The following is a 12,964-nucleotide window of genomic DNA, read 5'->3' as shown; positions in this document are numbered from 1 at the left end:
GAAAAGGACACGGGGGATTGGCACGGACAGGGAGGTACAAGAAATAGGGAATGGTTGATAATGGGTGCAGGGGTTCCGCTCTAGGGAGATGAAAACATTATAGAATTGGATGGTGGTGACGGAAACACGCAGCTTTGTGAATGCACTAACAATCACTGTGTATACTGTAAAAGGGTAGTCTTTACCTGGTGTGAGAAATTCATCTCAATAACGCTGTCATTAGGAAAAAAACTAAAGAGATTCAAGAGGCAGTGATGCATAATTTGTATCATCTTGATGCAGACCACTGAAACAAAGATATCAGAGATCCAATACTCTAAAAAGTGGGCTGGACTTTTAATATTTTCAAAAATTACTATTACTTTTGACCGCTGTGAAATTCACAAATATAAAAGCAAATTTGAAAATAAGTCATAGAAAAGTTTGATGTAATCTTACAATGTTACTCTTTTTATCTTAAAAAATCAATGTCCCTTGTCATTAAAATTGTGGACAACTACCCTGAGGAGCACTGTAAACACACAGAACACTGTACTACCTGCAGGCAAGCACAGGGACTTCTCAGTGATCGCCATGGTACACAAAACCCAAATCAGACACTCCTTCTTATGGAAGACAATCGATAGGTGGTTAGAAAATAAAAAAAGAAAAGGAGTAAAGGAAAAGGAAACAGAAAGGAGAAGCTGAAAGATGCTGGTGTGGCACGCACCTTCTGTATCATCACGCACTTGCTCCACCAAATCTGTCAAATCCTCCCAAGAGTCTTTGCAAACGGCAAAAAGAAAGGAAAAGAAAGAAAAATGTCATGCAAGCCAAGAAAGGAAAGTGCTATTAAAAATAAGACTTCACAAGGGGTACCGAGAGGGAGGCGGCCTGGGGTTCAGTCATTTAACACAGAGGCTAGCAGGGAAAGGGGCCGGGACTATGACCAAGGAGGCCGAGGTGCCGTTGTGATTACGGAATGTTTCAAAGCTAAGGTTGGTCACTCCGCGGTTTTCAATGCGAAGAAACAAGTACGCTCACTTCACAAACAAGCAACACAGATTTTCTTCTGTTGAAAACCGTATCAGACTCTGAAATCTAATGTATGCCACATTAATACCATTCGGCACTTATTTGACCACTTCAGTACAGCTGAAAGCATGTGGAATTGTTTTCAGACTCAGGGCAAATCTCATGATGAAAATAATTGACTTTTCTTAAAACAATAAAAAAAAAATCTAAGCATAATTTCTAACTCTTGCCCACAGGACAAAGACAAAAGATGCTATTTTGAAGACACATAAAATAAACCACCTAAAAGTCACTAAAGTCAGGTGACCTTCATCATGCAGAATTAGGAAGGTGTGGGCAGCATCCCACAACCACAAATATTAATTTAATATGAATATCCATTCTGCAGGACATAAATGGATATTCAGATTAAATAATAAAGTCTAATATAGCCTCAAGCAAATGCAAGGCATGCGTTATTACCAAATGAGTTCAGGAACACTTATGAAAAACACTTCAGGCTTCCAGGAGTTTGTTTTCTTCCTAAAGATTGTTTTTTTATGTGTACGTGTGTTTCTGTGTGTAGACTGCACATGTGCTGGTGTCCACAGAAGCCTGAAGAGGGCGCCAGAGTCCCTGGAACTGCAGCCATAGGTGGTTGTAACCCAAGTGGCCAAATGTGAGTGCTGGGAACCAAACTCTGGTCCTCGGGAACAGCAGCAGGTGCTCTTTACCCCCGAGCCACCTCTCCAGTTCCCAGAGACTGTTTTTTAAAGCTGTGGCTTTGTATGTGCAAATATCCCTTAGGAAGTGTCTCACATAGGAAAAAGGATGCTCCCATCGTCACAGTGAGCCGGCACCTAAACATCTCAAGTGTAGACACAGCTGAGCATGTTGTTCTAGTTATAATCCTTTGACTGTGTTATGTGCAGCCACTGTACGCCACGAAAGGTCACCGTTCATGCCAACATGCTTTCAGCCATCTTTTCACATTACTGTTCTACAGATCCACTGTGGCATCTTGCCAGTCAACAGGCTGCACATCCCATCTTACCTTCCACTCACTAAAACCTGGTCACCTAATAAAACAGAATCTCTCCTTAGCAAGACAAAAACAAAGCTCTTCCAAGACTTGTGCCGAGGATCTGGAAAGCGTAGTGTCTACCAAGGGTCTCTCTGATGTCTCCTTCAGTGTGTCCTATGTGGAGCACAGTTTTGGATCCCCTCCCCACCCCCCATCTCTACAGGACCACACTCATAGCCTGTCCCAGGCTGGCCTAGAACACTCTTTGTAACTCAAGCTGGCTTTGAACTCAGAACAATCGTTCTGCCTCAGGTTTTTGAGTGCTGGGATTATGGGGTAGGTGGGATTTCAGAAATACACCATCATGTTCAGGTCGGTTTCCTTTCAATAAAGGTATGTGAGTAACGCAAACACCGAGAAGAGTCTCCTCTCACAGAGGTCAAGAGCTGTCTCACGTTCACTTCTCTTTCCTCGGGTGTCCCCGGAATTTACTGCAGAACGGACAGTGGGCTGGGGTGTGGCTAGCAAGCACTCCACCTCCCCAGAAAAGAACGGGCATGCTATCCTTTTATAACCCAAACTCTAAGTTTTATAAAATATTTGTTTTGTTTTGAGGACAGGGTCCTACTCTGTAGACCAGGCTGGTCTCAAACTCACAGAGATCCACCTGCTTCTGCCTCTCCAGTTACAACAGTATTTGATACATTAACTCAAGGAGTGGGGGGCAGACAACACCTGCTTCTTTCCTAACTCTCCATTTTTCGAAAGAGTATATTTTTGCCTCAAGCATGCTTTTCCTGCTCTAAACAACCATATTAACAGGAAGTATCAAGAAAACGCGTACTTACAAACCAGAGACAAGCGCAGTCGCAATGCCTGTCGGCTGGTTAGTTCGTCAACTTGACACAACCTACGGCAGCTCCTCCACCTTCTGAACGGCGGCTGCAACCCTCCAATACAGTTCCTGTGCTGTGGTGATCTCAACCATAAAGTGATTTTTGTTCCTATCTCATGACTGTAATTTTTCTATTGTTATGAATCGTAAAATAAATACCTGATATGCAAGCTATCTGACATGCGACCCCTGTGAAAGGGTCATTCGACCCACAAGGGTGTCCCCACCTACAGGTTGAGAAGCACTGAGCTAGTGTAACCTGGAAAGAGGGAACCTCCAGCAATTTTCTCTAGGTTCTCGCTTGAGCCATACATACCACCTTGACATCCCTCCATTATGTACGATGTAACAGACCTTTTCTTGCCCAGAGTTGGTTTGGGTTGGTGTTTTTCTAGATAGGGCTTCTCTGTGTAACAGCCCTGGCTGTCCTGGATCTCACTCTGTAAACCAGGCTGGCCTTGAACTCAGAGATCTGCTTGCCTCTGCCTCCCAAGTGCTGGGATTACAGCTGTGCATCACCACCACCACCCGGCGGAGTTGGTGCTTTTTACAGGAATCGAAAGCAATCTCAAATGACCTGCTAGCTAACAGCACAGATAGGCCTGGCTTAAGAATTTGCTATAGGCCAGGCGGTGATGACACACTCCCTTAATCCCAGCACTTGGGAGGCAGAGGCAGGCAGATCTGAGTTTGAGACCAACCTGGTCTACAGAGCGACTTCCTGACTACATAGAGACTCAGTATTAAAAAAACAAAACAAAACAAAAAAGTATTTGCTATATAGATTCATAACTGCACCAGATGTCAGTGTTAAAGCATGGCCAGGAAGCTTCTGAAGCAACTTTGGCTAAACAGCTTAATTCCCATCTCTAAAACTGACCCAGGCCAGGCAGTGGTGGCGCACGACTGTAATCCCAGCATTTGGGAGGCAGAGGCAGATGGATCTCTGTGAGTTTGAGGCCTGCCTAGTTTCAGGACAGGCACTTAAAATACAGAGAAACCCTGTCTCGAGGAGAAAAAAAAATGTACTTTTAAATTTTGACACAGGAGTTCATTAAATTGCCAAGACTGGCCTCAAACCCACTCTTGTAGCTTACATAGGCCCTGAACCTTTGAACATCCTGCTTCAGCCTTCTGAGCAGCTGGAATTACAGGTCTAAGATACTGCAGGGAAAACATACAGGTAATGCAGGAGATGACCACAGATGTGTAACACTGTGAGTATGTATGTGAACACTGGGCATGCATGTTCAAAAAGAGCATCTAGATTAAGTAAAATGTATTACCTCTTATTTTATATTTTTTTTGTCTATTGTGACTTTAGCAAAATAAAGTTGTTTCAATGAAAATATACATGTATAATAACACTAAACATTTCATTTTTTTAAAAATTCCACTACTTGGAACATATTGACACAGAAACTTGTATTTTGGGGATATTTAAGTATGCTGAAAAGTAGACAATTGCTTAGGAACAGTTTCACTTATCTACATAAATGTTTCTAGCTCAAGGAATCCTATTTTTTCTCTAGAACAGTAACCAACAAAAACTGGAGGCTGAGGAGATGGTTCACTGCGCAAAATACCTGGTGTGCAAGGGTGAGGATCTCAGTGTAGAACCCCAAAGACCCGTGGTTATCCATATCTGTAAACCGCAGTTCTGGGGTGGAGCCTGCTGGCCAGCCAGTCCAGCCAATCAGTGCGAGAACTTGTCTCTCAAACAGTAAAGTGGAGAAGAGATAGTGGAAGACACCTGAGGTCAACCTCGGGCCTCTTTATGTGGACACACATACCTACACATACTGTGTACATACACACACTTTACACACACGTGCGCGCGCTTACACACACACACACACACACACACACAAAACAACAAAAACTATAAAGGATTACTCCCCTGAAAGCTATTCAAAATGCTGAGACAGGAGGATGCCGAACTCAAAGTTAACCCTGGGCAACATAGCGATTCCCCAACACTTCCGGGTGGTCACAGCAACTGGCAGGGGCTAGAGAAACCACAAGAGAAAAGCTCTCCGCTAGAGATGCAGCTCAGTGGTTGAGTGCCTGCTGATGCATGCATGGGACCCTTGGTTTGATTTCTCAGGACCACAGAAACACAAACCAACCCCACCCTGTCAAAAAGCCAGAAAGCAACGAAGCTGAGAGCAGAGGCCCCGTGGGCACTCACAGCGAGTGCGCTCTTCCCAGCCGGAACGTGATACCCAGGCTTGGGACTCTGGCAATTTGGATAAAACTGAGTTTCGTGTAACCACTATCACTGCTAGAAAAATCTGCAATGATTTTATATTTCAGAGATGAGAACGAAGGGCTTCATTTATTTGTGATGCTGAAGCTGACGATCCAATGGAGAGTCCGTGGGGGCTCCTCCATTCACGACAAAGACGCAAAGGGTGGGGGTGGGTGAGGGAGATGGCTTCCTGGCTAGGAGCACCGAAGAAGACCAGAGATCAGACCCCAACATCCATGTAACAAGCCTGGTGCCTCCCAAATGTCTCTAATCCCTTCTCCCAGGGGGCTGATGTCCTCTTCTGTCCTGTGCATGCCCAGACACATTACATGCACTCAGACAGACAGACAGACAGACAGACACACACACACACACACACACACACACACACACACACACACACACACACAATGATTACTTATTTTTAAAAGCACAGGGGAGCAGGCATCATGGTACACGAACACACTAAACTCTGGCACTTGCTAGGTGGAGGCAGGAGGGTGAGACCAGCCTGGGGGCCCATGGCCAGACACTGTCACAAACCCAAACAACTAAACAAAAACAACTCAAACAGTCTATTTTTCTGAAGGCCTAAATTAAAGGTTAGCACAGAACCTCTGTCCACCGGAGAGTAAAACTGTAAGCCTCTGCAAAGAACCACAGAAGCAAGGCTAGGAGTAACCTCCGGGAGGAAGAGGAAGCCACTCAGCGAGGGCCAGTTCTGATCTTCCCCCACAGCAGTGCTGTTACAGAGGCCTCCAGCCCGCCTACAGCAATCTCAGACGGCGACTGTGGGGCTGAAACACAAGCAAAATCTAGTATTTCTTACCCAGACTTAGGAAGTTACAGAATCCAGAGGCTAGGAGGGTAAAACTTACCGAGGAGGGTGGCCTGACTCACTGCTCTCCCAGCAGAGCGACAAGAAAAGGTGAACCTTGTCCAGAGTACTTTGCCCCTGGCTCTGCATGGAGTTCACAAAGACTGCCTTGTGCACGCATAATCACGACTGAGAACCTGACAATATAAACCTAAGACTAACTGCCACTGGCAACAAATGTGCCAAAAGTCTCCCCAAGGGCTGATTGCAAAAGGGCTGTGGGGGGGGGGGGTGCGGGGCGATGTCCTCTATCGCTTTCTACCTTCTTTTTTGAGACACTGACTCTTACTGAGCCCAGAGTTCTGTTTCTCTGCAGCAGGCACCCATCCTCCTGTCCCGGCGCTGCCAGCACAGGTGGGATGCACTACTGCACCCAGACTGAACGCGCTCTGGAGACATGAACGCACAACACAAGCACCCCATCCACTGAGCCACCTTCCGGCCCCCAGGATTTGTGTTCTGAGCATTCAGGAGAGCAGCAAACCCTGTACAGAGGCCTCCTTCTGCAATCCCAGCAATTGGGATGAAGAGGTGGGGGCGGGGGACTGAGAGAGCAAAGACCTGCTACACAGCAACTTTGAGGCTGGCCTGAGCTATACAAGCTGCCACCCCTCCACGCCCCAAAAAGCTAAGGGAATGTAAGGGAATAAAGGAGATGCTGTGCTGAATGTGCCTAGGTCTGGACACCTGGGGTCACTGTGTACTTGGCATGTGACAGCACTGACATGCTCATGGCAGCCAGCAAGCACAACACTGTCACTTTTAACAGAAATGTGAAAAAAAAAATAGTGCAAATTCAAAGATGGAGAGATGACTCAGTGGTTAAGAACACTGGGTACTCTTCTAGAGGACCTACGTTTATTCCCAGCACTCACATGGTGGCTCACAACTATCTATAATTCTAGGCCTAAGGGATCTGATGTCCTCTTCCGGCCTCCATTAGCACTGCATCTATGAGGTGCACAGACATATATGCAGGCAAAACACTCACACACATAAAATAAGAATTGAAAAATATATTGGGAAATGAAAAAAAAAAAGCGATGCTTCTGCTTCGGGCTCCAGTCTCTGCTCACACACACGTGAAACTCCTCTCACAGGAAGTACTGGGCTAGAAGCGAGATGAATGGGTCAACAAGTGCCCAGGTTTTCATAAATACTTTGTAGTGAGAAGTCATTTTCCCGGCTAGAGAGACGCTTGGAGTTAAGAAGCAGGTATTGCTCTTGCAGAGGAACTGAGTTCTGTTCCCAGGCCCCATATAAGGTGGCTCATGGCTGTCTGTATCTCCAACTATCGATGTGACATCCTCTTTTGAAACGTGGGCAACTACACTCATAAACATTTTTTTTTTTTTAAAATAGGGGCTGGAGAGATGGCTCAGAGGCTAAGAGCATTGCTGCTCTTCCAGAGGACCCGGGTTCAGTTCCCAGCACCCACATGGCAGCTCACAACTGTCTGTAACGCCGGTTCCAGGGGATTTGGCACCCTCACACAGCCATACATGTAGGCAAAACACCACCAATGTACATAAAATAAGAATGAAAGAAATTTAAAAAAAACACCTTTAAAAAAGTGATTTCTGGATTAGAAAACTACACCCTTTGTTGGCTACGCTGAAGGTGTAAAGAAGTAGGAAAAATATAGAAATCACTTGAATATCACTACCTAGAGATAATCAATTTTTATATTTTCTTTTGCATGTTTATGTGTATTTTTGTATTAAAAATTATGGTGATGGCACACAGTTGATGATGGCACACAGGTGTCTATGGCACACAGTGTCTATGGCACACAGTGTCTATGGCACACAGTGTCTATGGCACACAGTGTCTATGGCACACAGTGGCTATGCCTTCTTCTGACCTCCTTGTGCTCCTCCTGTAAAATACACACTGTACTTATTTTTTTACTAACACCTATGTGATTCCCTGGCTATGCCTGCATACAGGAAACATGAATGGGTAGACGTACTTCATGCTAACGGGGAGATCTTGGCATCAGCATGTCTAACAGTCCCTAGACGACAAGCCCTTCTCTCTCACCTTGAGATGATCAACCCAGCAGTATATTCCCACTGGACACCAAACCCTCACTCCAAACCTGCACCTGTACCATCTCTCGGGAAATGCCATCAGTGGTAAGTGCTGCCTGGGTTTGAAGCCCACACTCCAGTTTCTAAGAAAACAGGACTACCCTTGGACAAACCAGCAGCCCACACTTGCTTCACAGGGACCTCTGGTATCTTCAGTTCACTGTAACCTTCACTGTGATGACGAGGTCTTGGAGAGCAAGGCCCCAAGGACTAAACTGCCTCGAGGGATGCACAACAGTAGTAACAAACTAACAGACAAAAACACACACTCCTAGTCTGAAGTCCTAGGCTCGCTGGTTTTCCTACAATCCTCTCTCCCTTGCTAGTACAGATGCTGCACATCTGACCAGCAAGGCCCAGGCGCCTGCTGGAGGGACCCCTGGTTCTGCAGCATCAACCTCTGCATGCTCTGTTATCACACACGGTCTCTATGGCAACCTAAGTCAAAGGAGCAGAGCTTCATTTCTCAACATGTCCTAAAACATGTAATTCCTCCCAAGCCAGCCAGGGCTACAGTGAGACCATGCTCAAAATAAATAAGTACATAAATGAACAAATAATTTCTTCATAGTATTTTTCTTTTGCTATCTGTATTTGAGAAGAGTGTTTTAAGTCAATAACCCTGCAATCTCAGTGCTCAGGAGGTTGGGGGTAGGCTAGGCTACACTGTAAGATCCTGCCTTAAAAAAAAAAAAAAAAAAAAAGCTGGGTGTGGTGGTGCACACCTTGAATCCCAGCACTTGGGAGGCAGAGGCAGGTGGATCTCTGTGAGTTCAAGCCTGGTCTACAGAGTGAGTTCCAGGACAGCCAGGGCTACACAGAGAAACAACAACAAAAAACTACACAAACTACAACAAAAAAGAACTTCAAATTTGTAGTTAAGCAAATGTTTCTGCTTGTTTGTATGTTTAATACAGTTAACCAACCATCTGCGCATCTCTTCTCAATGATGGGTTCCCTATCAGAGGGCAATGGAGAGCTAGACCATTCCTGGTAACAGGGTAACTTACCTACCATTTATCTGGTTTTGAGCCAAGGAACTGGAAGGCAGTAAGGATTAATCTAGGTTTTATCATCTTGCCTCAGATCCCAAGCAGCTGACATTTCAGATGGGTGCCCCCCCCAAACTTCTGCGCATGTGAATGTCATTATGCATGTGGTATATGTATCTATGCACATGGATGCAGGTGTGCGAGCATGGGCACGTGTGGAGGCCAGATATTGACAGTCAGTGTCACCCTCAGCAGCTCTCTACCTCCCACTGAACCTGGAACTCAGTGGTCAGGCCGGCCTGGCTGACCAGAGAGCCCCAGGGTCCTCCTCTCCTGTCTGCCTCCCAGTGCTGGGATTTCACGTCTGTGCGGCCACACCCTTCTCATGTGGGTGCTGGGCATGAGAACCAGCTCCTCAAGTTCACACAGCCAGCACGCTACCCACTGAGCCCTGGACAGCACTACACTGAGGAATTAAAAAAAAACAAACAAACAACTTATTAGCCACCCAAACCATACAGATATCCCCAAAAGATAAATAAGTGAAGGAATATGGAAGACAAAGGGACATGAGCTTAAAAAGCTGGATATTTAGTTTGAGAATGATTTAGAGACTTCATTTAGATCACAAGTCTACAATTTACGGAGTCAAGGTAATAAACCTAAACATACTATTTTCTCTCTTGAAACAGAATACTACTTCAGACTTTCAACTTAAATTTAATTTAATCCCATAACAGATAAAACACAAAGGCTCGGGACTTCATTCTTTAAAGATTCTCTTTAAAGTTCCAAAAGATTTGTAAGCATACATTGTCAGCTAGGTAACCAATGAGGAAACCTGATTATAAGTGGGGTCAGAACCACAGCCAGGTTGCTGTTAACACTCGGAAATATGACGGGACCTACCCTGTCCCCATGCCTGCCATTTACTAGTTTCTGAAAACAGTCTTGTTTCTTGTTTTCCTGATTCTGGAGGAAGTGCACAACATTCTTGTTTCAAGAATGATGCTCTAAGAAGTCCAGACACAAAGGAGCCCAACTAATTATAAAGCACATCACTTCATCTCGGAAAAGGCACAATTTCTAAATTCCTACAAACGTGTAAGGTGTTTTGCTTCCATTCCTGAGAAAGCCAAGGGCGCAGTCTCTGAGTACCCAGAGTGCTTCGCGGAGGGAGCCGAGGAAGCCCTGAGTCCACGCATGTTGTCTGAGGCATGCACAGCTCGGGACTGGGGAGGCCTTTGTCTGGTACAAGTTGGAGTGTTTACAAATGATTGACCAGTGTGTGCAAAAACTAGCAAGTTCAGCCGCCTCCTCCTGGGTGCTTACTGCCTGAGACCGCTCCTCTGCAGACACCTGGTGTTCTACAGTAACACTGAGGTTCCAGATTGCTGTGGTATAGTTGGTGCCACACCACCCGAGCCCAGCTTTTCTGTCCACGTGTCTGTGTCTGTCCTTCTTTCATTCCCTCACCGCCCCAGTCAGGTTCCAGACCCATGCATGAGAGCTTTACAAGTCCTTTACTGGGAACTTCCACTATGCTTCCAGAAACTTCAAACAACAACAACAACAACAACAACAACAACAAAACCCAAAGAATATTTCTGATAGTTCAGTTCCCTGGCAGTTGTGTGTCTCTTAAATCAGCACACAAAAGCACTTGAGATGTGGAGGCAGGAGGATGAAGGGTTCAAGGCCAGCCAAGGGCTGAATACCAGATTCAAGTGCAGCCCGGGCTATAGGAGACCCTGTCTCAAAAACAAAACAACTTAACAGCAAAAGAAACTCAATTTCACATAAATGAGATTGCTCCTTTAGTGTTGACAAGACAGAGAAAACCAAGTCATATCCTAAATCAGTGAATTCAGCTCTTCACGGGAGCTGTGTATTGTTTCTACGGTAGGATAACACCCAGCAAAGAGTCTCCGTGAGCCACGTTTCTGTGGCGTCGGCTGGAAGGTTAAACTGATGACATGATAATGCTTCCTTGGTTAGCCAGGTCTAGCAGCACAAAGAGCAAGCTTTGTCTTACTTTTTAATTCTTTACCGGTGAAAGGGACCGAGGACCTGGAGATAAGAGCTTGACAGCCACCCTAGGCATTGTACCATTATCTCCAGCCCCACGGGCCTCTGGGTCATCAAGCAGCTTCCACTTCTCGGGTGGCTCTTCCTTCCCTCTGTGTTCACTTTTTGCTACTTTCGACTGGAATCGTTATCGCTAATCTGGACCATTTTAATAGTCAGGGCGAGGGTCCCTGGAGAGCGTTTATCTTCCTGATCTACCCACAACGTTGCTGCAAGAGTGCTCACTCTGTATAAAGAACCTCGGTTCATGTTATCCCCGGGTATAAAGCCCCGGCAGCTTAGAGTCAGGCCCAGGCGGCCCACAGCAGAGTGTTATCTTTCCAACCTCATCCCCCCCCCCCCCCCCCCCCCGTGGTGCCACACACAGCCCTGCAGGCTTCTGACCACCTGCTCTTCCTTGGCAAGGACAGCTTGGTATGCACCGAGAAGCCCTGCCCCATGGTCACTATGTCAGAGATCTAGCTCAAGCCTTGTGCCATGAAGCTTCCCTGGCCCTTCCCTCTCCTTTCCAGTAGACTCAATCTTTCACTCTGACCAGGAGATCAGCTTTTAATTTTTAGGAGAGGACATGTAAGAAGGAGGGATCATTCCAAATGCCAAAAGGCACGGAGATAAAGAATCCAAGTGTTTATTTCCTAAGCACTGCAGAAAGGCCTTTCTAGCCAGTGGCCTCATGGTGAAGTCTAGGAACTCTTACAGAAAAATAAGACTTGGAGACCACATTATCTCATGAGACAACAATTTTGCCCATTTTCTTTTCTGAAATCGAGGGATCTCTAGGGTTTGAGTGGGTCGGACCTTTTCTGTACAAATCAACCTGGAGACTGTCTAGGAGCTCCATTTGTCGGTTACTCACATAATCACTGACCACACAGTCAAATCCAATACAGCTGTCAAGGGTTTAGAAGAAAAGCAGACATTTCTTGGATCCAAATGGCTGTTTAGACACAGTCAGTAGAGCAAAGAATCGAACCTCCCCTGGAGTACCTCCTGGTTTTCTAGAACATTATAACTCATGTTTCCTTGGCCTTAGACTTTTAAAAAAAATAATTGTTTTTTTTTTTTTTCACCTCATTTAAAGGAAAATGCTCAAATATACTGTGAGGGTCTTATTGAGTTCCACATCCTTTATAACTGACTAAGGGTCTGACTTCCTAGATCAAAGGCTGTGCCACTGATAGTCTACACTTCTCACACTCTTCCCCCTTCCTACCAAGGCTCATGTCAGCCCCAACACATTTCTCAATGAAGAATCTGAACAGTACTATTACAAATGTTTAAACGAACCAAACAACAAACTTGTGCTCACCACAGAACTTTTAACACAGGAGTCAGACACATACTCAAAAGTATCTTTAGGAAACAGAAACTAGATTTTATAACTAAGGTAATATTTCATAGCATGACTTTCAAAATGAATGGGGATTCTCTTTCCAACAAAATATGGCGAGAGCACTAGCTGCAAGACTTCTTGGTAGCTTTTCCAAACTGTAATTTTCTTCCCTAAAGACTGCTAAGGCTTTGGAGGTTGTGTAAACAGTACTGGCATCGTACAGGGTTTCAGCTGATGGCCCCAACTCTGGTGCACATTCTGAAACATAGCTAAAGGAAGCTGGTCAGCAGACAGAATCAATTTAACAGATGCCAAACATCTTTAAAACTACTAACACACTGTTAGGAAGAAACATGCAAAATGACTGCTTTTGTTTTGTGATCTTAACTTTGAAACTTCCTCAAGGCTAACTCTGACT

The 12,964-nt window shown here is 45.3% G+C and overlaps 1 protein-coding gene across 23 annotated transcripts in view; it reads right to left on the bottom strand.

Moving 5' to 3' along the window:
- Positions 1–12,964, bottom strand: part of Rufy3 (RUN and FYVE domain containing 3) — a 77,966-nt gene that overhangs the window by 48,092 nt on the left and 16,910 nt on the right. For 4 of the 23 annotated variants that reach the window (XR_013042991.1, XR_001580292.3, XM_076546582.1 and 1 more), the window contains exon 2: positions 710–763. The exons of 18 other annotated variants lie outside the window; for them this stretch is intronic. Coding sequence is in view for 1 of the 5 variants with exons in the window: in XM_016009913.3 (XP_015865399.1) it covers positions 710–763 (54 nt within the window). In the remaining 4 variants the exon portion in view is untranslated. Of the gene's footprint in view, positions 1–709; positions 764–6,041; positions 6,151–12,964 lie in introns of those variants that run through there. One more of the 23 variants, XM_076546581.1, reaches the window with a different exon arrangement.

This window comes from Peromyscus maniculatus, chromosome 10 (genome assembly GCF_049852395.1).
Source record: "Peromyscus maniculatus bairdii isolate BWxNUB_F1_BW_parent chromosome 10, HU_Pman_BW_mat_3.1, whole genome shotgun sequence".
NCBI classification, from domain to species: domain Eukaryota; kingdom Metazoa; phylum Chordata; class Mammalia; order Rodentia; family Cricetidae; genus Peromyscus; species Peromyscus maniculatus.
The sequence above is the reverse complement of the archived record's forward strand: the minus strand, read 5'-3'. Positions and strand labels throughout refer to the sequence as shown.